The 26,806-nt window shown below is 43.9% G+C and overlaps 1 protein-coding gene across 1 annotated transcript in view; it reads right to left on the reverse strand.

Annotated features, from left to right (window-relative positions):
* FASN (fatty acid synthase) overlaps positions 1 to 26,806 on the reverse strand; it is a 1,281,817-nt gene that overhangs the window by 1,145,642 nt on the left and 109,369 nt on the right. Inside the window, exon 5 of the mRNA XM_044068230.1 lies at positions 19,643 to 19,843. Coding sequence (XP_043924165.1) covers positions 19,643 to 19,843 — 201 coding nt within the window. The remainder of the gene's footprint in view (positions 1 to 19,642; positions 19,844 to 26,806) is intronic.

Below are 26,806 nucleotides of genomic sequence, written 5' to 3' on the forward strand. Positions count from 1 at the left end.
GCCTGATTTTATACCACTGACTACCTGATGTCAGTCCTGGAGTGACAGCAACCAACAAAAATACTAAGCCTCTGGTATTCAGGCTGACTGAGGGCTACCCCTGGCAGGATAACCCCTAGTGTGATGACTGCAGCAGTGAAACACAAAGAACATCAGGGGAATGAGAAAGCATTTGCTCTTCAAGCATGCTTGCAAGGGACTTCAGACACAGAATGTCTCTAGTCTGTTTAGAAAGGAGGGGACCAGATCAGTTAAACATCCCCAAATTGCATTTCCGCTTGTGCAGGTCTGTCCAGGATCCACTGAGTTTGTCTGTCAATATGTTTTGTTCAGATAGTAAAAATCTGCAAGTCGTAAATAAGCAATCACAAGTCTGTTTATCCTGTAGAAAAATAATTTTCCAGTGGTCTAAAAAAAAAAAAAAAAAATACTCAGAAGCAAGCATAAAATATGACCAAATGCACTATAACAAAAAACTGAGGGTAATGTCACTCAATGCCAGAAGTCTAAACCCCAAAATGCAGACTCTAGGCACTCCTCAGTATGGAGAAAAATTGATATGTGCAGTAACAGAAACCTGGTTTAAGGCTCCAGAGAGCACCCCATCACTACTAGGCTACAACTCGTACCATACATTTTGGTCACAGAACCTGGACCGAAATACAAAAGGCGGGGGTGCATCCATATTCATCAAGGATACCCACACCCCCAGGTCAGTGGCACAGCACAATGCTTCAGAGATAATCCATGTGCAACCAATGGGCAAAACTGCAATTCAAATTGTAGCTTGCTAAAGATCACCCACCATGTCCCAGGACCCCCATTCAGCATTTCTGGAAACACTGGGAAACAAATACCCTAATATCAGGTGATTTCAATTACCCAAACATTAAATGGGAGAACTACTCAAGTACCAACTCCCTTGTGCAACATTTCCTAGAATTTATAAACTCAAATGCCCTGGAGCAACTGGTCAACACTCCTACCACAGGAGACAACATATTGGACCTGGTCATCATCAACATGGGCGACCGGTGTTTCACACTGGAGGTCAACCCTTTGCTGGTTAGATCTGACCATAAACAAACCACTTTGGATATCCATATTCCACCCCCGGACAAGGAAACAGTGAAAAACTTTTCAAAAGCAAACTTCACATTACTTAAGACCGAGGTGGAAAGTTTCAAAGCCCCCATGCTAAAGGATAAAGCTGTCCAAGCTGCAAAATCCTTTACTAATACATTCTACGGGCACTTACATGAATGCATGGATCATGCTATCCCAAGCAAAACCAAAGACTCACTCCAAGAAAAAGGAAACCAGTCTGGTGGACCCCTGCCATAAACAAGCTACACAATACAAGGAAACTAGTACAGAAGAGTAAAATCCCAAGAAGGGACAACATCCTTGATCGGTATCAGCAAGAAACCACGATCCCTCAAAATCATCCAAGGCGAGCTTTAAAAAAAAAATTGCCAAGGACTCCAAAGATAACCACAAGGCATTCTAGCTATGTCAAGAATCTAAGTGGCAATGCTCAGATCTGCTCGGAGTTGGTGCAGAAGGGCACAAAATACACTGAACCGACCGAAATCGCCAACATCCTGGCAGACAGGTTCAGTGCAAACTTCACCCCCCCTCTAACCCCCAAAAGGGCCCATAACCATACCAGAAGAATGTAGAGCCCCTGAAATCAGACACTCCGGTTAAAACAGCCCTCTCCAAAGCCAAAAACACAGCATCAATGGGACTGGACGGTGTCCCAAACTGCATCCTACACGAGCGCAAAGATGAACTAACCCCTCACATAAATTCACTGTTCAAACTCCGCCTCTCCACAGGCTACGTACCCATAGAGTGACGCACAGCAACGGTTATTCTTCTCTACAACGGTGGAGCCACAACAGACCCCAGGAACTATCGCCCTACAAGCCTGACTAGCTTGGTCTGTAAGGCTATGCAGCACATCATGGAACTACTTGGGAACCTCCAAACACTGGACACTACCCAGTTCGGCTTTAAGGGCAGATCATGCCTCCTAAACCTGGTGGACTTGGGGACAGTTACAAAGGCTATAGACGAGGGAAAGGTGGTACACAGCCTACCTAGACCCCGCAAAGGCCTTTGACAATTCCCCATTCTGGTATTATAGACAAGCTCACCAGCCTGAACATAAACCCCTGCGTCACAAGATGGGTTGCCAACTGGCTCACTGACAGAACCCACATGGTGAGTTGCAGGAGCTAGGTCCGACTAAACCGGTTACAAGTGACGTTCCCCATGGTGCCGTCCTAGGACCCCTCCTGTTCGGCATATACTTCTCAGAGGTACAGGCAAGCAAAGGAGGATTATGGCTGACCAAGTTCGCAGACTGCAAACTAGGGGCTACAACTGACTCTCCAGCTGACACAGACATCCTCCAAAAGGGTCTCACGGAGATGGATACCTGGTGTTAAAATCATGGCCTCAAGCTAAATACCAAAAAGTGCATAGTCATCCCCTTTGGAAAAAACAAAGTACCCACAAACTACTACATAGGTGGTGGTAGTCCCTTAAACACAGAAAACGTAACAAGGGATCTGGGGACCCAAGTAGATGGCAATCTCTCCTTGGATAGTCATATTGCCAAAGGGGTTAGAAAATCCTTCTATGTGGCCCACCTAATCACAAACGGGTTCGCATCCAGATCAAAAGTCATTGTGCCCCTCTACTCACTCATCAGACCCATCATAGAGTACAATGCCCAGTTTGGGATGTACCTTACAAAACACCTGCAACAGTTGGAAAGACCACAGAAGTACCTCATCAAGAGGATCACTGGCCTCAAACAGATGCCCTATGTAGCTCGACTGAAGAAACTCCAGCTGTACTCTGTTGCATACCACCTATTCAGAGGTGATTGCTGCCTGACATACAAGGCCATGTCCAACCCCAGAATTGGACATGCTCCACCTAAAGAAAACCTTATCCCCTCGAACCACATGCTCTAGGGATCTAAACCTCACCACAACAATAAATAAGATATGCTGGAGGGATAGATTCCTGGTCCCAGAGACTTCCCATGTTTTGGAACAAGATTCCAGTCTACATTAGGCAGAGCTCCTTGCCAACACTCAAGAAAAACCTTAACGAGTGGATGGGAAACAGAAAGTTTACCCCAGGGATCACTTCAGTGCCTCTGCTGGACAGAGGCACAGGGAACTAATCCAAGGGGGCGGCGAAAGCCAACACATTCTGGCTAGGCTTATAAATGCCTTCGGGCAGATGGGTTCATAGCCTACTACCTACCCAAGTCTATTCCTTGAAAGCAATCCCCAGAGCGACAATAATGGTAATAGAGGAACATTACCCATGTACCTGAAAAGCCAATATTCTTAAAGTGACCAGTAATTATATCATGACAAAATATTACATTTTTACGTCGGGAAGTGGTCCCTAACAGGGGTCTTCTGTCTGAGAGGAACATTTGGCAGACTGCTGCACTGGAGAAAGTCCCCAGAAGAAGTACTAGCACAAATATTGAAGTGTTTTAGTCACTCTAGCCATTTCTGTAATTCCACCCAAAAAGGATTAGCAAATGAGCAGCCAGAGTGACTGTATGGGTGGGGGTGGAGGGAATTAAAGCTTTGTGTAGTTAATTAGGTTCTGTATCCTTGCAGGATACAACCCGTAGGCTACTGCAGCAGTATGCATATTAACATTTACTGCAACCCTAGACAGAATGCTGGCTAATGAACTGAAAGCCCTCCCCTCCCAGTATGTCTGATAAACAGGGCGATTCAGAACTCTTAAATGACTCTGAACAGTTCTATAATTTGGTCATATAGTGATAGACAAGTACAAATATATGGTTTTCAAGACATTAAGCTATACTGCCTACTCACCATTAAATGTGGATATGGACTCCAAATTGCAGCTTATATAAATATTCTGCATGATGCATAAATATTTAAACATGTTAAAGGATAAGTTCTTATACTGCACAGTTCATCAAACAATATGTCTGGTATGTTCTTTTGAGAGCTCCTGTTAAAGTGAGTGGTGTCATGTAATCTGTCTTAAGTTACTAGTAAAACAGTGGTGTCAAAACCTCCTAAGTATAAAACTACATTGTTTGCAGTCATTTATTTTCACTGCAGATATGGCAAACTTCATACCCCCCCCACAATACCATTTTAGTGTAAAAAAGTCTAAGATCTTTGCCCCCCACCCCATTTCCACTAGTTTCTGTCACAGAAATGATAGCCCTAGACATTTTTTTATTTACATCCCCAAGACGTTTCATAAAGGAAATCACAGCCTACAAGTAAACAGGCCAGACGGTGCTGATTACATAGTTTTCACTGATTGACGGTCTTAGGAATGGAAGCAAAACTGAACAGTAAAGAACCATAAAAAGCTGAAACAGAGATTTGGCTGTTAAAGCACCAAGAACAAATTACACTGCAACATGTAAACACTGCCCAATACCCTCATTTTTGACCACATGAACAAATACAACAGCACTTCTTAAACACTCAGTACTGGAATACATAAACTGTACAATACTCCCTTCTTGGAATAAGGATCCATTAACCCAAAACTTCTCTGAGCTGCATTTACATGTCTGCATAGCCACACAAGCCTTAGCTCAAATATTTCTAAATTACAGCTTCTCAAAACAAATTATGACATCTGCTTTCCAGTGTTTTCTGTTGGAACAGCATGACATGGTTAACTTATTCTGCTTTCCTACTTTCCCAGTGAAGCAATGGGATCCATTTTACCATGAAGATAAACAGTCTGAAAACTATAGGCAAGTGTCAATTTTGTTAACAGAGCTGGGGGGGGGCACCTAAATGAACTTGAAATAAACAAGTCAGATAAAATTATGACGAAAGTTAAATCATACTCATCCCAAACCATCAAGCCATATCAAACAGGCAAGTGCTTGTTCATAGGTTTGTACTAGGCTAATGGCCCTGGAGCCTTTCCAAGCCTAGCCCGTAGGATTACCCTCACATAGTGCCACCCAACTTTAGTTTCCAGTGCCTCTGTCTAGTAGAGCCACTGGAGCGATCCCCTGGGTGAAATTTCCATTTCCCATCCACTCAAGATTGCTCTTGAAAAGGGCCAGTGAAGTGCTCTGTTTGGACATGTATAGGAAGTCAATTCCATAGCATGGGCAGTGTCTGGGATATGAACCTGTCCCTCCAGCACATTCTGTTGATTGTCGTAATTAGGTTGGTCTCGAGCATGTGGTGCAGAGGGATTGGGATTTCTTTAGATGTAGCATTTCTAAACAGAGCTGGGTCAGACATGGCTTCGTAAGTAAAGCAGAGATTGCCTCTACGTAGGCGATATGAGAGACTCAAACTCCAACTATTTTGTCTCGTATCGCAACTATTCTATCATTATTGGGCAAGTGTTTATGGCCTAGGATCCTCTTTGTGAGGTACTTTTGTGGCCTCTAAAGTTGTTGCAGGTGTCTAGTGATGTACATGCCAAATGGGACATTGTATTCAGATTGGCATAATTAGGGAAGAATAGAGTGAGAATGACCTTCCTGGATGCAAAACCCTTAGTAATGAAAGTTGACAGCAACCTCTTGACCACCACGCTGCCACTGTGGTCAGACCTGTGTTCCCAGATCTCTTATAATGCCTTCTGTGTTCAGTGGACTACCATCGATGTGGTAGTTCATGGGAACTGGGTTTTTCCCAAATGGGATGACATTTTTTAGCAATGACTTTAAGGCCATGGTTCTGACACCAGTCGTTTGTCTCAATGAGACCTTTCTGTAGGACATCACTTGGGGAGTTAATGACTCCCAGCTTGCAATAGTCTGCGAACTTTCTCAGCCAGAGTCCCTTCGTACTGGCCTGAACTCCTCAGAAGATACCAAACAGGAGAGGACTCAGGACCGATCCCTGTGGGACTCCACTCGTGACTTGTCAGCAGTCTGACTTGGAACCCACAGTGTGAAAGTAGCAGGCTCGGATGTTTGCAACCCACTTGATACAGGGGTTGATGCCTAGCTTTGTGAGCTTTTCTATGATTCCCGAGTGGGGGAATGGTATCAAAGGCCTTGGCCAGATCAAAGTAGGCTGTATGAACCACCTTGCAGTCATCCACAGCTCTGGTAAACTCAAAGAAGTTGACCAAGTTAAGCAGGCATGATCTACCCTTCACAAAACCAAACTGTGTGGGATCCAGAGTTTGGAGATTCCCCATTTATTAGGTCCAAGATTATATGTGTTCCATAGCTTTGCATATCAGACTTGTCAGGCTAATGGGGTGAGTTTTCACAGTATGTAGTCGCTCCTCCTTTGGGGAGAGGGATGACTATAGCAGTGCCCCATTTGGTAGGGAACAAAGCCTGAGAGGCTGTGATGGAACAGGGCACACAGGTGAGGTGCCAGTTCACTCTAGTTCATGTAAAACACAGCTAGGGATATTGCCAGGTTCCATAGAAGCTGTATTCTTGGTCTTAGACAGTGCTGTTTTAAACCTGTGCAGCAGTGATACTGGGTGCCTGGCAATCTACTGATATTCTGACTGGTCCTTTGGGGGAAGGGGGAGAGGGATAAAGCTGGCACAATCTGTCAGCCAGTATACTGGCAATATCTGTTGGCTCGGTATCAGAGGTACCATTGTGCAGTAGCTCAGAGCAAATCTGGTTATTGCTGTGGAGGTTCTTTAACTACAGAAGGCCTTGTGGTTGTCTTTACTACCTGCTCCAATTCTCTTTTCATAGCTAGTATTAGAGGATGTGATGAGGGATCTCAACTTTTTGTTGAGTCTGATAGGAAGTTTTTCCAGTCTTAGGACTTCACCTTATTCCGCATCACTTTCCTCCTGTTGTAGAGTTGGTTTATGGCAGGGTGTGAAGATAGGTGAAAGCTGCCAGCCTAGCTAGATTTGTAAATATTAATATAAGCCACAGGCTTGTTCTCTTAAATGTGAAAAGACTGTATTGGATGTTGAAATGCAAAAATGTAACCGTGCACTCTGCTGTAAGAAAGTTGATAAGTCAAGCAATGTGAAATTCTTTGATCTAAATAATTTGGCATGCCTACTGTTTTGAAGCCAGAGTTAATGGCTAGAATTTACATGTATAATTTATTTTATTGCTCTGGCTTCCTGACCAGCTGCAAGATCAAAAGGGCTATTAACCTCTGAGTTTGTTAGCCTGGGAACCAGAAAGAAATGATGTAATCTGAAATGAATCAGTGGTACTGTGATCAATTTAAGGACAGAAATAATGAGGGCATTGAGCATTTGTCTTGAGAACATCCAACTCACTAGCACTCCAGTTCTAAAATAAACTTGCATATAGAACACATTTTCTCTTTTACAGCTAGGAACTAGGAGGATTAGATTTTTTTCTGTATTGCGGTCAGAACTTTTCTACTGTATTATTTTAAGTATTTCTCTGTGATCTCTGAACTCTCGACTAGCACTGTAAGTATTGTCTTGTGTTTTTATTGGTTATTAAATATTTTTAAACCTTTCAACTGTGGCTGTTTTGTGTAGAGATAATTTAAGCTCTAGAGTACACTGCATGCATGTAGTGATACTGGCCAAGCCACTCCAATAAGCCTTGACTGTTCAGCTGCACTTACCATTTGGATAATATTGCACAGCAATAAATTGGACACCCTTTCATAAGGGCCTTTTAGTAGCTGATAATTAGGGGGTGGTGGCAGTGGTACTACCATATAGTCTGGGTAAAAGGGGACACAGCTGGAGAACCTGCGCCAGCCTTCCCCAGGAGAGTGTCTGTGTGGTTGTATTTAACTCTCATATCAAAGTGGGTGTCCACAGGGACAAGCACTGGTTGGACAAAGGGTGCTGGAGGTTTTAGCTTGCCCACTTGGCTTAGATCTGGACCCTATAGCTGTGCCAGTGGGGAATCTTCTTGGGACCTGGAGAGAGAAACCAGTCCCAGACTGACTGATCTCTGTCCTCTTAAGGGAAATTGTACTTTAATGTGTGTGTATTATCCTTTCCCTATATGGACACCCCCTCACTGGTGTTAGTGGTGAGGACTGGGGCTCTGACTGCTGGGCCAGTGCACAGGCGTCACCTGATTGTCTTCCTTTTTTTTGGAAGAAAGCATCTTGGTTCTATTGGGCATGGCGAGATCCATGCATTGTGTACATGTTCATAAAGTGCATTGTGTATGATTTGGCAGTCCTGCAACTGTTTTCCATTTGCGTGGGTGTTGTGAAGTTAGCCACCTCTGTTCTTAGAAGCTCAAAGTTAGCTTTTCGTGGTGGTAACCTTTATGGGAGGTGGGGGGATGGTATGTGGATTTCCAAGGTGATTAGTTTGTGGTCGGATCTAACCAGGGAGGAGTTGACTACTGGTGTAGAGCAATGGTTGCCCACGTTAGTAATGACCAGGTCAAGGATGTTGCTACCTCTAGTGGGGGGTAAGAACGAGCTGGTCCAGGGCACTGGAATTAATGAATTCCAGGAAACGTTGGACAAGTATATTGGAACAGGAGTAGTTTTCCCAGTTAATGGAGAGGTAGTTGAAGCTGCCCAGTATGAGTGTTAGGTTGGACCTCAATATTCTCCAGGGTGCTTAGGAATGTGGTGCGAGTGTCTTAGGACATGGCTAGGGACCTATAACAGGCTACGACCTGAATTGCTGTCTTAAACAGGTTAGCTGCACCTGAAGCATCTCTGATGCATCATGTTGGGCTGCCAGTCTGGAGATGTGCACGTCCTTTATGAATAAGGAAACACCACTGCCTTTGGAGCTTTGGTCCAAGTTTTGGGCCGAAAGGTGTGGAATGAGTTATAGCCTGGTAGTGCTGAGGTGCTTTCTGCTGCCTTGAACCAGGTCTCCGTTACAGCATAAATGCCGATGTTCTCAATTTTAAGGAGCGCTTTGAGCGAGTGCATTTTGAAATTTGGACTTCTAGCATTGAGCAGCATGACCCTCAGATTGCATTTGTTTGTAGCCGTTACCGTGGTAATTTGGTCTTTGGAACGCTGCCTACAAAGGCACTATAGAGGTGGCAAGAGCCTTGACCAGTATCCAGAAGCCTAGTGGGTGACAGATGCAGGCCATCTCTGGCAAAGCATCGAGGTCTGTCAAGCATGTCATCCCAGGCAGATACTGGATCCCCTTAGAATGACACCAGAAACTTAGCCAATTGGTGAAGTCATTTTGCTTGCACTGTGGAATCATTCTGGGTGATGGTAGGATGCTGCTCAGGGCGTACCCCCCGGGGCTACATAATCTGAGAGCTCTTCCATGTCTTTTCATGAAGTCCACGGAGGTATGTCTCAGGTCATTCACACCAACATGTACAATGACAGTCATATTTGTACCTGTTGAGGGACCCAAGTGCATGCATTATGTGGCAGATCCTGGCACCTGACAGGCAGCTGACCTACTTTCTCCTTATTCAACCTAGTGAGTGGGACAGTGTGCCCCTCGCTATCGCATCACCTATGACTAGTGTGCTGGGCATGCTGCAGCTGTTTTGCCTTAGGGGCTTTGGCTGAGTGTTACACTGTTTAGGAGAGTTGCGTCTCATAATTAGTGGTGGTAGAGTGCATTTCTGACTTTGAGATCTCTGCTGTTTGGGTAGATTTATGAGAGGCTCAGCAAAGGTGGGTGTATGGTGTGTGTTTTTATGTGAAAGCAGTGCTGGTGTGTGTTCTGGAGGGCTGTGTGTCCATGTGTTGCAAGTGTTGATCTTCTCCTCTTGACCAGCTATTCCGGTCTTGGCTGGTGTGTGTGTGTGTGTGTGTGTGTGTGTGTGTGTGTGTGTGTGTGTGTGTGTGTGTGTGTGGCGCTTCCAATTTGGATATACAAGTGCATCTCTCACAAGTCTTGAGTGTTGGGAGGTAAGAACAGAGGGTTCTCTGTGTACATGAGGCAGTTGCTACATTGCCTCAGGATGCCCAAGTTCACCAGGTTAATAGGAGAAAGTACAGGGAACTGACCTTTAGACATGCCTGGAGGTGTGGGCATTACGTACTGGAGCAGTTTCCTTTTAAAACAGCTAGTACTGGTAGCACTTGTGTGCTACAATAATTGCTACAAGAAGTCTGGTATGGTGAAGTGCTAGACTAATAATCTAGTAAAAGTGCAGGAGAGGACAGAACTAGCAGATGTAAGGGAAAAATTCAAGAGCAGACTTTGGCACCTCTCAGAAGCTTGCAAACAATCCTGGATACAGCAAATCTGTATCTGGACTAGACTAGACTAGTTACAAGAAAGGCAGGAAACTAGCTTAGAATTTTTTTTGTTACAGAAAAGCAGCTAAAACAGCACCAAAAACAAAAGTGCAGTGCAAGCTAGCACACGTGTGTGTGTAGCAATATTAAAGCAATTTATTCAAACTACATTCTGAAGTGAATTTAATTATTGTTTAATTCAACAATGAACAGAAGTGCCAAAAAATATACTTATCAACTGAGAAGCACACTCAGAAGACAAAGTAAAAGGAAAGGGAGAAAGGAGAAACAGAAGATAATTGAAGGTTAAGGGCCCAAGTGGGTTGGCATACTTAAATGTTCTCTCTGTATTCGGTAGAATGAGCCAATGACACTAGACTGAGTTAGATCTAAACTGGGCACTCTTATCCACCTGGTTATCAGGTTCCACATGTTATAGCTAGAAAGAAAATTGTGAGAATCTGACATCTCATGATTGACCTGGGGAACTGCCAGCAACTCCTTAGAAGATGTCCACAAAATCCATGATGTGCAATAACATACAAGCAGCTCCTTTAGGTAACAGATGCAGGGGTCATGAACAGACCAACATCAGCACCTTCTAGGTAATCCTGGCATAAACAGAAAACCAATGAAGGCTGCACAGAACAGATCTATATATGCTGATAATGCAACATACCAGCTCTATACCATCTATAAGTGATGGTGCGCAGTGCTAGATTGTCTATGAGCAAGAGTATTGGAGAAATCCATTCTGGAGGAGAAAAGATTTACAAAATCAATGATATTAACTGTTTAATCCTAGAAATGTTCTGCAACTTAAAAAAAAGAAATAAAACAGGCAGACTTCGACAGACAGACACCTGGACCAGACATTTTAGCAGTAAGAATAGTCAGGATTTTTCATTTTAACAAAATTTAAGCTCGCTACCACAGCACTTAATATAACCAGGGAGAATAATTTCTCAAGGCTGCATGTATTGTCCAGGCCTCAGTCAGTGTTTGGTCTTAACTGACTTGCAGTTAAGAGAGTGTATAGCTTCAAGATTAGCCTGGGAAAAATGCGCACCATATCTTGTGAGGAGAACTACATCAGTCTGCTGTCAGCATAGTAATGGTACTGCTAGACACCTTTCTTTGAAAAGCTCCAAGGGAAGCAAATACTATGGTACAACTGACCCAAGACAGAACTCCATGGAATTAGAGTCAAGAAGGTACAGGGGAAGAAAGCCCTCAACAAATCCTATGAGTATGGCTACAGATGCATGTCATTTACCTTACTAGTTCTCTGAAGTAACCAATATGTATACGGAGGAGAGAACTTCTGAATTTCGAGAACCTTATCTTTGAACACAGACTTCAAACCCTACTTTTTAATCTTCTGCACTAAGAGTGCAAATAGATCTTGCAACTCTAAGGTGAACACAGACCATCACAATTCAGTTAAAATTAGCAACTTGACTTTTCCTCTTCATTTAGTTAGTGTTGTGAGTCGCACTTTTTCAATGAAAATTAGAAGTTATGTACCTACCATAACGTTCCATGTTAGTTGTCTTCTCTCGCCTTCTTTCTTGCTGGATGGGTTCGGAGCCGATCCTCGGCTCCGACTCGGCACTTGCTTTAGCTTGAGAACTCCTTTTACCAGCTCGAGGCAACCCTATATCCCATGATGCAAGGCGGAACTACCTCAGATCTCGTTTGGTAGCTAACCTACCCTGCTAAGGACTAACCTAATCTAATTAGGAAACAAGTTCATAAAAAGAGTCCTCATATGAAGGCTCAGGAGGAAAACAACCTGATAGGAACTCTTCAAGATCTGTCCAGGCCAGGGGGTAGGAGGGAGGACGGCCAGAAGAAGGCGAGAAGACAACTAACATGGAACGTTATGGTAGGTACATAACTTCTAAATGTTAAGTTGTCAATCTCGCCTTCATTCTTGCTGGATGGGACCGCGTCCCTAGCACCTGTATCCCGGGTGGCTCAATGGAACAGACTCTTGAGAACTGTGGAACCAAAACTGGCCCTATCTCTGGAGGCCAAGTCCAACTTGTAATGAGAGACAAAGGTATGAGGCGTGGCCCAAGTAGCTGCTGCACAAATAGTATCAATGGGTAGTCTATCCTGAAGGGCTGCAGAAGTGGATAGACTCCTGGTTGAGTGTGCTTTTGGTTTAGAAGATAGCTGCTTGCCTCTGAGAGAGTACACAAAGGAAATGGTGGAAGTCAACCATCTGGATAAGGTCACTTTAGAAACTAGAAGACCTATCCTGTTTTCTGCATAGGAGACAAATAATTGGTCCGATTTTCTGAATTGTTTAGTTCTATGCAAATAGTACCTGAGCTGACGATGGACATCCAAAAATGAAGCTTCTGTTCAGCTCTGTCGGAATAGTTTGGGAAGAAGACTGGTAGATCTATAGATTGGTTAATATTGGTTTGAGACACAACTTTGGGGAGAAAGGAAGGGTTCGTTCTTAATGATACCCTGTCCTTATGAAAACCAAGTAAGGGAACGAATGCAGAGAGCTTGAATCTCGGAAACCCTTCTTGCTGAAGTGACAGCCAGTAAGAATATAGTTTTCCAGGTCAATAACTTCAAAGAACATGAAGCAGACGGTTCGAAGGGAGGTAGTATCAAGGATGCCAACATTAAGTTTAGATCCCATTGCGGAGGAGGATGCTTTATAGGCGGCTTTAGGAGAAAAACTCCTCTCAGAAAGGCCTTGCATAATCTATGAGACACAATGTTATTATCATGCAAGCCAACATGATACTTGGAAATAGCAGCCAGTTGTACTTTAACTGTAGATGACGAGGATCCTGAATGAAAAACCTCCACCAGGAAATCTAAAACAGAATGTACAGGAGCAGTAAAGGGATCAATATTCCTGGAATTTGCCCAAATAGAAAAACGTCGCCACTTGCTAGCATAAACAGTCCTAGTGGACGACTTTAAGGAAGACACTAAGATGTCTCTGACGGAGTCAGAGATCATCGGAAGCCTGGCTAGTGAAGGAAGTGAAGCAACCAAGCGGTGAGGTTGAGAGAATGAATGGCCCGGTGCTGCTGACCCGACTGGTGGATCAAGAGATCCGGAACTGGGTCCAGATGCCAGGGCTGCACCAGAAGGTGACGATGCAGACGGAAACCAAATTTGTCGAGGCCAATAAGGGGCAATGAGAATCAACTTGGTTCTCAAAACGGTGGCTTTCTGAATGACTTGTGGAATCAAGGGAAAAGGAGGAAAAGCGTACAGAAGTCCCCGGGGCCAATCCTGGGTTAGAGAGTCTCTCATGGGTTGGCCTGGAAGGAAAGAGGGTGAAATACTCGGGGCACTTGTTGTTTTGAGGAGTAGCAAAAAGATCGCAACAAGGAGTGCCCCACTGCAGAAAAATCTGATCCACTACAGATTGATTGAGAGACCACTCGTGAGGCATCAGAATGGATCTGCTCAGCCTGTCCGCCAAGAGGTTGGACCTGCCGGGGATGTGCGTTGCTATCAGAAACCGATGAGAGGAGATTGCCCATTGCCAAAGTCTGAGAGCTTCTCGACACAACGGATAGGACCTGGTCCCGCCCTGCTTGTTGATGTACCAGACCACGGACATGTTGTCCGTTTGTACTGCAATAGTCCCCGTGGGAAGAAAGTCGTTGAGGGCCTGCAACACCGCTCTCATCTCCAGGGCATTTATGTGCAGATGGTATTCTATGGGTTGCCACGTCCCGTGGACCATCCTGCCCTGATAATGCCCCCCCACCCGATCAGAGAGGCATCCGTAGTGACTGTGGCAACTGGAGGAGGGGAAACAAAAGGTCGGCCCTGATGAAGAAGAGGGGAAGATATCCACCAATTCAGATGAGTTCTGCACGACTGTGTGACTAAGATTTCGTGCCTCATCGGGAGACTGTGGTACGACCACTGCGTGAATAGCATCCACTGCAGGAGACGCATGTGGAAGCGAGCCAGTGGTAGTAGAACAATGGCCGCAGCCATAAGACCTAAAACCTTCAGTATAAATCTGGCTTTGACCTTGTTGCTCTGCAATAAAATCCGAACAAATTTTTGGATGTCCAGAATTCTTTGATCTGTTAGTCTGGCTAACATTTTGACGGTGTTTAATTCTGCGCCTATAAAGGTGATAGATTGGCAAGGCAGCAGAGAAGATTTTTCGAAATTTACTGAAATTCCCAAACTCCTGCAAAGCTGCAGAGTGTAGTCTCTGGTCTGAAGAAGCTGACACCTGGTGGTGGCAGAGAGGAGCCAGTCGTCCAAATAAGGAAACACCTGGAATCCTTGACGTCTCAGATGAGCTGTGACCACTGCCATGCATTTGGTGAACACTCTGGGGGCTGAAGTGAGGCCAAAGGGCAGGGCTCTGAATTGGTAATGACTGGTCCCTAGCCGAAAGCGGAGAAACCTTCTGAAGCGCCTGTGAATCTTTATGTGATAGTACGCGTCCTGAAGGTCTATAGAGCACATCCAGTTGTCCTTGCCCAGAAAGGGCAGAATGGACTGAAGCGTGACCATCTGGAATCTTGCCTTCTTGACAAATCTGTTTAGACTGCTCAGGTCTAATATTGGTCTCCAATCTCCCGTCCTTTTGGGGACCAAAAAGAATCTCGAGTAGACGCTGGATCCTACCTGGTCTGCCGGCACAGTCTGGACGGCTCTTTTTTCTAGGAGCTTTGAAACCTCCTGTTCTGCCAAATCCCTTTGACCGGGTGAGATGTCTGGAAGGGATTGTTGAGGTACGGATACCTTTCAAGGGGATTTTGTAACCCTCGGATATGATCGACTGTACCCACATATCTTGTGATAGGGATTGCCAGGCTACTGGGTACAGCGAAATCCTTCCCCCGACTGCCTCCAAGGGTGGACAGTCGGGCAACACCTCAGGGATACTGAAAGGGCTTCTCAGGAAGAGACTCCCTGTTGCCCTGGTTCTGAGGACCCCCCCCTGCCTCTAGGGCGGCGTCTATTGTTGTTACCCCCTCTGCCTCTGGGGGTAAACTGACCACGTGTGTCCGTGTAGCCCCTTGGGCTTCGCAGAACCACATCTTCCCCCCCTTTTGACCCTTGGGATATGGTCTAGAAGGAGTGGAAAAATGGACTCCAACGGCAGAAAGTTTTACCGTCCTGCTCACACCTGGTCAAGGTATCCTTCACCTGAGGTCCGAACAAAGCCGAACCATCAAAGGGGGTATTGGTGAAGGACGCCTTAAAGGGGTCCGCGAAAATTACAAAGCCGCATCCAGGCTTGGCGTCTAAGAGCAACTCCTGTGCCGGCGGCCCTGCTCGCTCCATCGGCCGCATAGGATATGAGCCGCATGGAGGAGTTGGATAGGGAATTCAGGATTGCTAGCTGTGAGGCAATCTTTTCTTGAGCCCCAGCAGCAGAAGGATCCTGGACCACTTCACCCAGTTCCTTGAGAATATCTCTTTGAAGCCTGGTAAAGTGACAAAGGTAGTTCAGCGAACGCATAGCAAAGGTCGCTGAAGAAAACATCCGCTTTCCATACCTGTCCATGGTCCTAGAATCCTTGTTAGGAGGATGGACAGGTACTGAAGGATCCGCCAGTTCCTTCTTAGTGGCCGCCACCACCATAGCATCCACAGAGACGCCTTGGAAAGAAACTGTTTGTCCGAGGGGCCGTGATAAATTTGGATGGTCTCCTGGGGACAGGTTCCACAGAATCTGGAGCCACGCCTTCGAGCCACTACCTGCATAAGTGGGTCGAAGGCGGAGACACCCAGGAGGTGGAGGGTCGGGATCCAAAAGCCTCCAGGTATACCGACTCATCCTCGGAGGGATCAATGGGATGGCCAATTCCCCCTCTGTTTGAGGAGCTCAAGGATGTCTGAAAAGGAGACATCCTCAGAGGGGGATCGTGGGGAACCCTCCGACTCATCTAAGTCGGTATCCGATGTAGTAGACTCGGGGGAGTCTGTGTGTTTCCTCTTACGTCCTCTTCCGAGGGGTTCACCTGCTGGATCAGGAGAAACTTCGGAAGAGGAGGAAATTCCCAATGGGGAAACCTGGGGCGATGGATCCCTGGGCCTGAGAGCAAGAGGCTGGCAAGAGGCGTCTACAGGCACTGAAGAGGGAGGAGCTAGAGGGATGGACCGTTGACCTGGCTCAGAGGCCAGGACACTCCTCATCACCTCAAAGGCTCCCCTCCCCGGGAGGCCGGAATATCCCCGATCCGAGGATACAGGAATTCCCGGCTCCACTGAGAGGGAAGGCTCCGAGGCCGATGTCGGTGCCGAGCTTACCAAAGCCGAAGCTCCGAGAGGGAGAGCGGGGTCGGACAAGGGTCCGATGCCACTAGCCCCCTCGGAGCCGACAAGGGAAACCCGACGACCGGATCCCTCCAAGGAAGGCCTCAAGGAGGAGATCGGAGCAGAGGACGACGGAGCCGAAGGATGTATCGGCTCCGCGCCAAACAGTCGCTGTCCCGAGAAGCTCCGCCCGAACTCTGGTGTGGAGTCTGAGGAGGAAGTTCAAGGGTGAGACAATAGTCGAAGTCTGTTGAGACGGGCTATGGAGCATTTGGGCCAGTGCCTGCGACTTCAACAGCCTGCTTACCACCCTCTCTAAGTCGTGGTCAGACAGCCTGGAAGATCTCGAAGATCGGCTCCGATGGCTCCGCTCCGACAAAAGAGGAGACCCCGGAGCCGAGTGGATACTCTGCAACGAAGGGGACCGAGATCTCTTTCGGGACGAAGTCATCGGAGCCAAAGTCCCCTGAATTCCAGATGGAGCCGAAGGTTTCTCTGCTCCGATGCTGGATAAGGTGTCGGCTCCAGCCGGAGCAGACAAGGCCACAGTAGACAGGGTGTCGGAACCAGTCGGTGCCGAACCCACTACTTTTGAAGTCGATAGATCGGTTCCAGCCGGAGCCGATCTCGGCTCAGACGGAGCCGGAGCCACCGGAGGAGGCTTGGATACTGAAGCCTGAGCCTTTGGTGGCTTAGAAGGTTTCCCAGACCCTGTTTTAGAGGGAGAACCTTCTGGCTTAAGTAAGCCACGGAGGATAAGCTTATTCCTCCGTTCCTGCAGGACTCTCTGGCTAAAAGAGTGACACAAAGCACAGGAGTCCTGCAGGTGCAAAGGCCCCAGGCAGTAAACACAAGAAGTGTGACAGTCTGTCAGAGACATTTTCTGACAGCACGAGTCACACTTCTTGAAGCCTGAGACCTTGCCTTCCTTAGACATTATCCTAGGAGGAAGTCGCACACAAACCTCAACAAACACACACAATTAATCCCCTAACACACAACACACAGGTAGGGATTAACCAATGGGGTTTAGGCCTAACTAAACTTTTATACTAAAGGAAATAAAAAGTTTTGAAATATAAGGGAATAGGGTGGGCTGTAACACACTACAGACTATAAAAATGGAAACAAGGGGGAAATAAAACCCTAACTAAGCTTTTCTCTTTTGACAAGAAAATTACTTACCTCAGCTGGCAAAGGAGACCTCTTTCGCTAAGCGGAAAACGAGATCTGAGGTAGTTCCACCTTGCATCATGGGATATAGGATTGCCTCGAGCTGGTAAAAGGAGTTCTCAAGCTAAAGCAAGTGCCGAGTCGGAGCCGAGGATCGGCTCCGAACCCATCCAGCAAGAATGAAGGCGAGATTGACAACTTAACATCATTAGTTTTAGAGACCTAAGCTCCTGAAACTGTGTCAGTATGACAGCCCCCCCAACAACAATTTGCATATAAAAATTGAGCGATTATCATACAAAAATTTTACATTATATTATCCTATTTTAATTTTTTGTGCATCACTTCTGCCTGCCCCATGTCTGATGGATAGTGTAATGTTTCATCACATGGAGGCTTGATGGCCAACAGGATAACCATCCAGGCAGCTATGGCAGCACTTTGTGATCTCACAGGCAACTCAGTTAGGACAACTTTTTCATTTTATGGCCCAAGCCCACCTTTGGTGTTTATAGTTACTGCAACAAATGCCTACACCCTCATCTGTACAGGTGTGCTTCTCCATATGTACTGACAGGGGGCAGACACACCACTGTCTTCCTGGCACAAGCACCCCACACAGGTTCACAGACTAAGTGCTAGGCCAGCTGCCCTTATGGAACATTTTAAAACCTAGCTAATTTCTCTTTTTGGTGTTCAAAATAACACATCCAATTTGGTTTGTGATTGGGGGGGGGGGGGGAGTAGTAGGGCCAATCAGAATAACTGGGATCACACCATAAATAATTTGAGGGGACCCATGCATGGAACAAAACATTTAGGAGCTGCATCTATTAGTAGTAGATGGGACAGTCCTTGGTTAAATCTTCTGTTTGCCATCCATAGATCTAAGTTGTGCTTAAATATGGACAGGGATAACAGTTTTATGTGGATGGGATCTCTAGACAGGGTATTTTGGATATTATTTCACTTGCTAATGTGCATTACATGCATCAGTATTGGGTCAGCGGATGCTTTGTATGCCAGAAGCAGGTAACATCTTAGTCTGCAAAATACACACAGTATAGTGAAAGGGCTCAGAGTCTGTCCATGCAGGACATGTTTAGGTCTTGTATCCCTTTAAGGTATCTCTGTAGGTGTGCCAGTTGTTGAATGTATCTGGACAGATTCATGCCAAATTGGGGCATTATATTCAATGACTGGCCTGAGGCCAGAATAAAAGGGCCTGCCAATCCCTTTGTTTATAAGCTGTACAATGCAGGACTTACAACAATAAACAGTTGGTGAAACATTAAGTCACTGTCCACATGAGATCCCAAATCCCAATCAACTGGGTCAACTCTTAGGGGTGTACTGTCAATACAGAGAGGCTGTCATGGCAGCAGAGTGAGCCAGGCAGAAACCACAGTCCCTCCACACTAACCCAGGGCTTGCAAACACTGTACATTTATGGTGACTGGAAGTAGCTAAGCACTGAACGTTTAATAGCATTAAAGATATTGCATACTGTTCCCTTCATGTGGCTAGGGAACATTAATCCTATCAAATTAGGATACTTAACTGTACACTGTCCTCCACTCACAACACTAAGACACATTAACCACATGCCTTTTGCTGAACTAGAAAGCATTAAGCAAACACTAACGCTTGTATAATACCATGAAGGTATAACAATTCTCACTCCTTGTCCTCTTCTTTGCACTAACTGTAATTGTGCAGTCTCCTTGGCAAAAATAAGCATTATCCTAAACTTGGTGTCTTAAAGCCATATTTATATATTTCAGCATTGCCACAAAGGAATGTTCTTGAGCTAATGCTAAATCAAAACACACTACAAATTATAACGTGCCCCTACTGCCACAAAACTGAACACTTAAATGTGAACCTATTCTTACACTGAAGTTTAAATTACAGGTTTAATACAAAGAGAATAAGGCTCCCCCAAAGTCTGTTCTTATCTAGTGTAGTTCACTTCCACTAGCAATTATTCAATATGAAAACTGACTTACCCGATGCATCAAAGGACTTGCAGGTGCCATCTGTACTGAGCATGCCCAGTTTCATGAACTGCACAGAAGTGTTGGGCTTCAGGAGGAGATTAATCCCACCCACAAGGGCAGAGTCACATTGCCCATGCCTAATAGCTTGGAAAGCACTCTCAAGGGCCAACAGGCTGGAGGAACAAGCAGTGTCAATAGCAAGACTAGGACCTGGAAAGAAAAAAAAAATAGTTGTAATAATCCTGCCACAAAGTTACACACAAAAAAAACCCACCTGTGCACACTTATCAGCCTTCCAATATAACTACAGGCATACACAAAATCCCTGTCAGACTGTCAAGTGTAGTAAAGGAAGTTTCAAATGCTTAGTCAATAAAACAAATACAACAAGCAAAGTAGCACACGGCAATAGTACACCTGAACTGCATTTCAAAGTTTGACTAAAAAAAAATGCATTGGTCACTTACAGCTGAAAGGATTCTTGTTGAAAAAAAAAATATGGCTTTATTAGCTGAATGGATATTTTTAATCCGTCAGTTGCTAGGAGTCAACCATCAAAAACACAGAATAGGTTTGCCCTGATCTACAAAGCAAAGGAATTAGGACAATCAGCCATTACAAAATAGGTACAGGTTTGCTAGGTTAAGTGAAAATACTCAAGCTGTAAATATTGTACTGAAAATTAAAAGCACTCCGAACTTTGAATGGTTTCACTGACTGCAACTATCAAGCTGTATTCTAAAAACAAGTTTCACAAAGAAAGTAAAATTGAGGGTACCGATTGGAAGGGAATTTTACAAAATTAAATGAAAAATCCCTTTTTGAGATTCCAAGACAGAGGACAGCATTTATATGGTGCTACAAAGTGAATACTGTATACCAGAAAGTACATGCCTTTGCCCCATTAACTGTGTCATTACACTTTATCACAAGATTTTGAAGCTTGAAGAGTCAAGATAAACTATTCAATAGCTAAACACTAGTTATAAAGTTTTGGAAGGATGAGAATAGTAGGTAGTGATAAGCAGAACAAATGTTTGTTCAGCTTATCTTCGGTCAATAACCACAGCTGCCTGCATATGGATGGAGAGTTTGCATGAACATGAGAGAAGCACACGAATTATACTAGTGATTTGGCTGTAAGATAAGTTACAGAAAAGGAATCCAGGCAAATGAATGGAATTTAACTGTAATCAAGTTGGAATACAAAAAAGGAATATCAAAATTAGAAGGGATTATTATCTTACTTCAGAAAAATCTTGTTAAATCTATCCAGTTTATTTTGGATCTGAAACTTTCACATTAAAATGTCTTAAGATCACAATATTAACTTCCAGTACTACCGTTTCCAGTACCATATGATTAATGGTATTACATGAGAATCCAAAATGTCAGTTTGCTTGCTGTATATTTGTTCTAAGATTTTGACGGATTTAGTTACATGCACAAAAACTGTACAAGTCTTGAAATACATTCTACTCTAATAACTTGTAAACACATTTGTGATGGATAAAGATACAGACCCCATAAACAAACCTGTTGAAAGTGAGATTCTGCCAGAGATGTCATAGCAAGAGAATGTTAAAACCGCACTGTTTTCCTGTATACATAGGATTTAATCAAAAATACTCTTAGCTTTTTGTTTACTGCTGTCACACCGTATGTATTAAACATTTGCTTTAATGAAGATTATTCCCCTTGTGACACTACTAGAACTTCCCAGCAGAATAATCCCAGTTAAAAATGTGAATATTTAAAATAAGACCAATTCCCTCTTCACTGCAAAAGGTGCTTATCAACTTGGGTAATACACATCCCAATCTATATCTCTTTTGCGGAAGACTTAGCCTTGAAGCATGCAACTTAATCTAGATACACACTAATATTGGAATGTCTTTTACAGTAAAATTGGTATACAAAATTAAATAAAAAATGCAAGCAGCTATGTTCCAGAATATTGATAAGATACCTGTGACTCGTGCTTCCACCATTCAATCTCAATGGAAAGTCACAAACCATCACCTATGCCTAGCACAATTCAAATCAGACTTGGAATGCATTCCAGAGACGAGCAAAACAGTAAACAAGGTCATGTTACTATGGCAGGCCCCATAATAGCCAGTGTTGTGGAAAAAATATAAGCACCTGGAACATATTGCATACCACCTGGAACATATTGTATACCTTTATTTCTGATGCATTAAAAGACCCATTGAAAGCATATGGGTTTTAAAGTGAAGTTATCTTAAAAACTGTCATGAGCAGGAATTTCTGCACTTCTTAGCTATGTGGAATGGCCAATAGGAGAAGAGGCAAGTCTCTGGATCTAGTGGCTCCAACACTACAACCAGTAGCCTACATCTTCAATAAATAAGACAGTGGAGGGACTCACAAGCACACATGTTCTCTCATGCCACACGAAGATAATCACTCCCCTAATTTATGGATTTTGAATGAAAGCACACATGCTCTCATGCCACACGAAGATGATCACTCCCCTAATTTAGGGATTTTGGATGAAAGCACACATGCTCTCATGCCACACAAAGATGATCACTCCCCTAATTTAGGGATTTTGGATGAAAGCAGGATTCTGTTAAGGACCTAAGTTGTACCTGCATTAGATGCAGAAGTAGCAAATTTCATGTTTTTGCATATCCTTTGGGGTTGAGCACTAAGCTATTCAAACCTATACGGCCAGTACCACATCACAAAAGGTATGCATGAAGGACTTACTGTCATATATCCTGGGTGCCTGAAGGACAGCTGCCATCCACTTAAGCCTGGTGATTGCCAGATCAGTATGCCAAACTGATTATCAGTTACTAGATTACTATCTTTTCACACTTTAGTGAAAGGTTTATTGTATGCAGCTTAGTGTTTCTAAAATATGTAACAGTATACTACATTTGCAGTACAAAGTAGGTAGTGATGTGTTCTGTCTGCATCGGAGGCCTTCTTGTCTTGATTCTTTGCAGCCTATGGAGTGATTTTATAAAGTTGAGTGCAGAGATGAGCTTGCTGAAAATCTGCCATGGTGGTAAGGGAATGGAACACTGCAGGCCACCCTATTACCCTGCCTGCATCCAGAGATGGGCACACAGTAGCTAAACAAATGCAATGTATCAAGTGATTGGCATATATTCTGTCATGACTGTCTTCATTACTGCAGTAATGACATTTTACAATTTTCTGCTCCCGAAAAATCATATGGCTTAAATACCCAATATTTTACCCCTCCCTTGGCCAAGTAGACACCCTCCCCACTGAAGTCAGGGCATCAGGGTATACAAGCCATCAGCTGGTGTCTTTCAGTTCTTTCTTGCACTTAAAAGGAGAGGAACACAAGCACTTGGCCAACAGCACAACCTATGCACTGTCCACAGCAGACATGGTGGGAGAGACCTACTGAAACATCTAAACTGGGAAGAGGACCTAAAACAAGGAAGGGGGAATGGGGAGTCCTCCCCCCAACCCACAATCAAGAGGGAAAGGAGGGAGGGAGGGAATGGATACTGCACCAGTGAATACACTCAATCTTTTATGGAAAGCAGACAAATGCACTATGATCATGTTTTGACTGTTGTAACATTTTTGGAGGATTTCCAAAGGTAAAGGAAAGGGTGGCTGACCAGGCAGTATCAAAAACACAGAAGTCACTGCAAAATTGCAGAGGTGAAATCTGCTCTAGTTCTAGAAGACAAAACTATAGTCTTTAGATAGAGTCTGGACCGAGGACAAGGTAGCTACCTCTAGTATAATCTTCCCTAGTGAAGACAAAATTGGTAGAAGTGGCACTGAGAGAATGAGTTCCAACGTTGACAGCTACACATCATAGTGCTTCTAACAAAGAAATGCAATTATTGATACATTTGGAAATAAGTTTGTGGAGAGGCAGCCCACGTTTGTTAGAAGCAAAGGCAACTGAGAAATGGCAAGACTTTGAAGGTATTGTTCCTACATAAAACCAGAGCAGTCCGTGTGCCAGTCAAAGAGCTCTCAAGTTTTTTTTTTAAGGAATATGAAACTATTTTGGGCATGAAAGACTTGCCCTCATGGACATTTTGTCTTGCTGTTACTCAAGAAAAGTCTCTATAAAGGAATGCCTGAAACTCAAACTGTCTAGTTCAGGTGATACCTACTAAGAAAGCAAGTTTCCAAAAGAGAAATTGGGCATCTGCAGAGGCAATAGTCTTAAAGCGGGAGGTGGGAAGAAGGACAAGCATTATTAAAATAAAATTAAAAGGTCCCAGGCAGGTGCAGTGTGCTTCCCGGAGACCTTAGGACCTTAAATGGACAATTGCTTGAGAAACTGTTTTACCATGGGCTGTGAGAACAATTTATGTAGAATCAGGCAGGCAGAGATGACAAAAAGGATGGATTTTAATGGAGTGAGATTTTGGTACTTGTCTTGCAGAATTTCTCTCAGAAACACTTGCTGGCAACAGTTGCTGCCTTTTAGACCAGCACCATACTGAAGTTTTGCTACTTTGAGATGTACGATGTTCTGCTACTTTAAGATGCGCAAGAAATCTTTATTGAATAGCTGGCCATGTGGAATCAATACCACCTCATTTAGGGTGCCAACTTCAGCATATCAAACATGAAATATTCTGAGTTAAGAGGTCAACCTTTTTTAGTAGAATCTAGAACAGAAGCTGCCATTAAAGGAATACATTAGTACAGCACGATAACTAGACAGAAAAGGTTAGAAAGTATTGGGAAGAGACTGGATAAGCAATTCACAAATAAACAATGGGACGATACATGTTTGTCTCCCAAATATGCAACAAAAATCTAGAAGGTTTAGGATTTTGCCTGGACATGTTTATAGACATTTTTATACCCCAAGTGGACTCGAAAATTTTTCCACAGGTAAACTGCAAATGTTGGAGGTGTGAAGGGGAAGAGAGGTGATTGGGAACTTTTTTCTGTGAGTGTGGTGAGCTGGCAGAGGATTTCATGTGGGATGCACTGTTGGAGATGCTGGGTGGGCAGATTATTCTGAGCTATGACAATCTGAACTGCCTAAATGTGGTAAAACCTTGCTGTGTCTAATAGTGGCTGTCAAAAAAAGCAATTACTAGAAAAATGAAAATCAAAATGTAAACCAACATGTAAACCAACTACACTAGAAACAGTGAAAATATAGTAACAGAACACTGGAATGGAGATCTTTAGAAAAGGGTAGGCGCAAACAGCATAGGAAAACAATAAGAATTGAGGGAACAATACATACAAGGAAGGAATGAGGCTAAAAGGCAGCAGGACATAATTGAGCCAAGTTATGTTTGGCTGGGAAAGATTGGGTAGATAAGTGATGTATTGTAACTGGGAGTGTCAGTATGGTTTGTGATGTAAAATGCTTGCGACTAGTATTGTGTTGGTGTGGTTTATTTTTATTCATATAAATGTAGGATTGCCTATGTACTAAATGATGGTTTAATGAAGATATATTTGTTTAAAAAAAGCAAACAATTGAATAAACTTGCATAATATTGCTTAGGTTGTACAATACAAGAATATATGTGAAGTATGTTAACGGGTAAATTTAGTTCAATTACTTTTATATGAATGCAAGTCACAAGTGAGAATTCAAATAAAGGTGTTTGGAGGAGGAAAAAAAAACAGAGGTTCACCTCCTCAGTATCCATTTTTTTTCTTTGCACATATTCCAACAGAGAAACAATGTGGCCTTTGCCAGAAGAGCGCTAGTAGCATCACCCTTGGCCCTTCCTCAGTGATCTTTACAAATAACCCAAGGACAAGAGGTATGGGAAGGAAAGCAGGGACGTAGACCTGTCCACTGGAAAAATGCATCAGTCCCTTAGGCTCTGTGGCCCATGAAAAATAAAGCTATGTACTCACCATAACTATGCATGTGTTGCCAGTTTGTCTCTGATCCAATTTTAGATTCAGCTTCACACACAGACCTAGATCCTTAGCTCAAGCTATTTCCCTTACCATAATCCTCTTTTCTAGTTACGATTACTTTAGGCTGAAGGAAGGGCAAGCTTAGTCTGTAGTGTGTGTACAACCCCTATCGGATGGGAATACAGAAATGGTAAAATAACATCCCAGTGAAGTTGCATAAAGGTAGGAAACAAAAGAGAAGGAGCTGGAGCTCATCACTCAGGCAATACATCACTCCTCGTGTCCAAATAGGAGGTTTTGGAATTAAATTGTGAAGTAGGAAGGGGGACAGGGGCGGAAGGTGGAGGAAGAACAAAAAAACAGACACAGATGCATAGATACAGTGAGTAACATAACTGATGTTGTGTTTCATCCATTCATCAACTGATGGGGTAGAATCCCCAGCTAGAAAAACTCCAGGGTGGTTCGCAAGGAAGGACATTCCAGAGTACAGCAGAGCCAAATACTGCCCTATTTCTAGATAAGATGTCCATTTTGTAGTGAGCAATGAAGGTATGAGAGTTTCACCAAGGGCAGCTCCACAAAATGTCATCTATAGAAGCGCTAGACAAGAAGGCAGAGATGCGGCCACAGATCTAAACCTCCTAAAGCTCATTCCACCAGAAGTCAGTCCATTTTCCTTATGGACAAGGAAATGCCATCAGTGAGCTACTTGGCTAAAGTCACTTTTGAGACAGATTTATCCAGTTTGGTTTTGGAAAGGAAATAAACAGCTGGTAGGACTTGCTGAAATATTTCATTCTGTGAATAAAGAACTGAAGTTGCTCATGCAAATCTAAAATATGCAGCATACACTCTCCTTTAAATGGAAAAAAAACTTGAAAGAAAACAGGAAGGATAATGGAATCACAGCAGTTTCTGAAGCCACCTTAGGTACAAAGGAAGGATTAGTGTACACACCCTTGTCCTTGTGAACAATTAAGAATGGTGGCTTAGGAGAGATAGCCTGGAGTTCTGTTACTCAGCTGACCAATGTAACTGCGACCAGAGAAATGTATAGTTTTCCTAGACAAAAATTAAGCCCGCTTTGGCAGCTGGTTCAAATAGGGGTGGAGTTAGGACTCCCAAGTACATTTCGATCTCCGGGTGAAGCAGGAACCTCAATGGGGTAACTGTAAGAATGTACCTTTAAGAATAGCTTCCTCTAGATATGTAAAGCCTAAGAGGATTGGTTATGTCTACATGAAAATTGGAGACAGTTATACCACCGTAAAGAACTTGCAGCTAGCACCACTTAAA

This window comes from Protopterus annectens, chromosome 4.part0 (genome assembly GCF_019279795.1).
Source record: "Protopterus annectens isolate FY-2018-M chromosome 4.part0, PAN1.0, whole genome shotgun sequence".
NCBI lineage: Eukaryota > Metazoa > Chordata > Ceratodontiformes > Protopteridae > Protopterus > Protopterus annectens.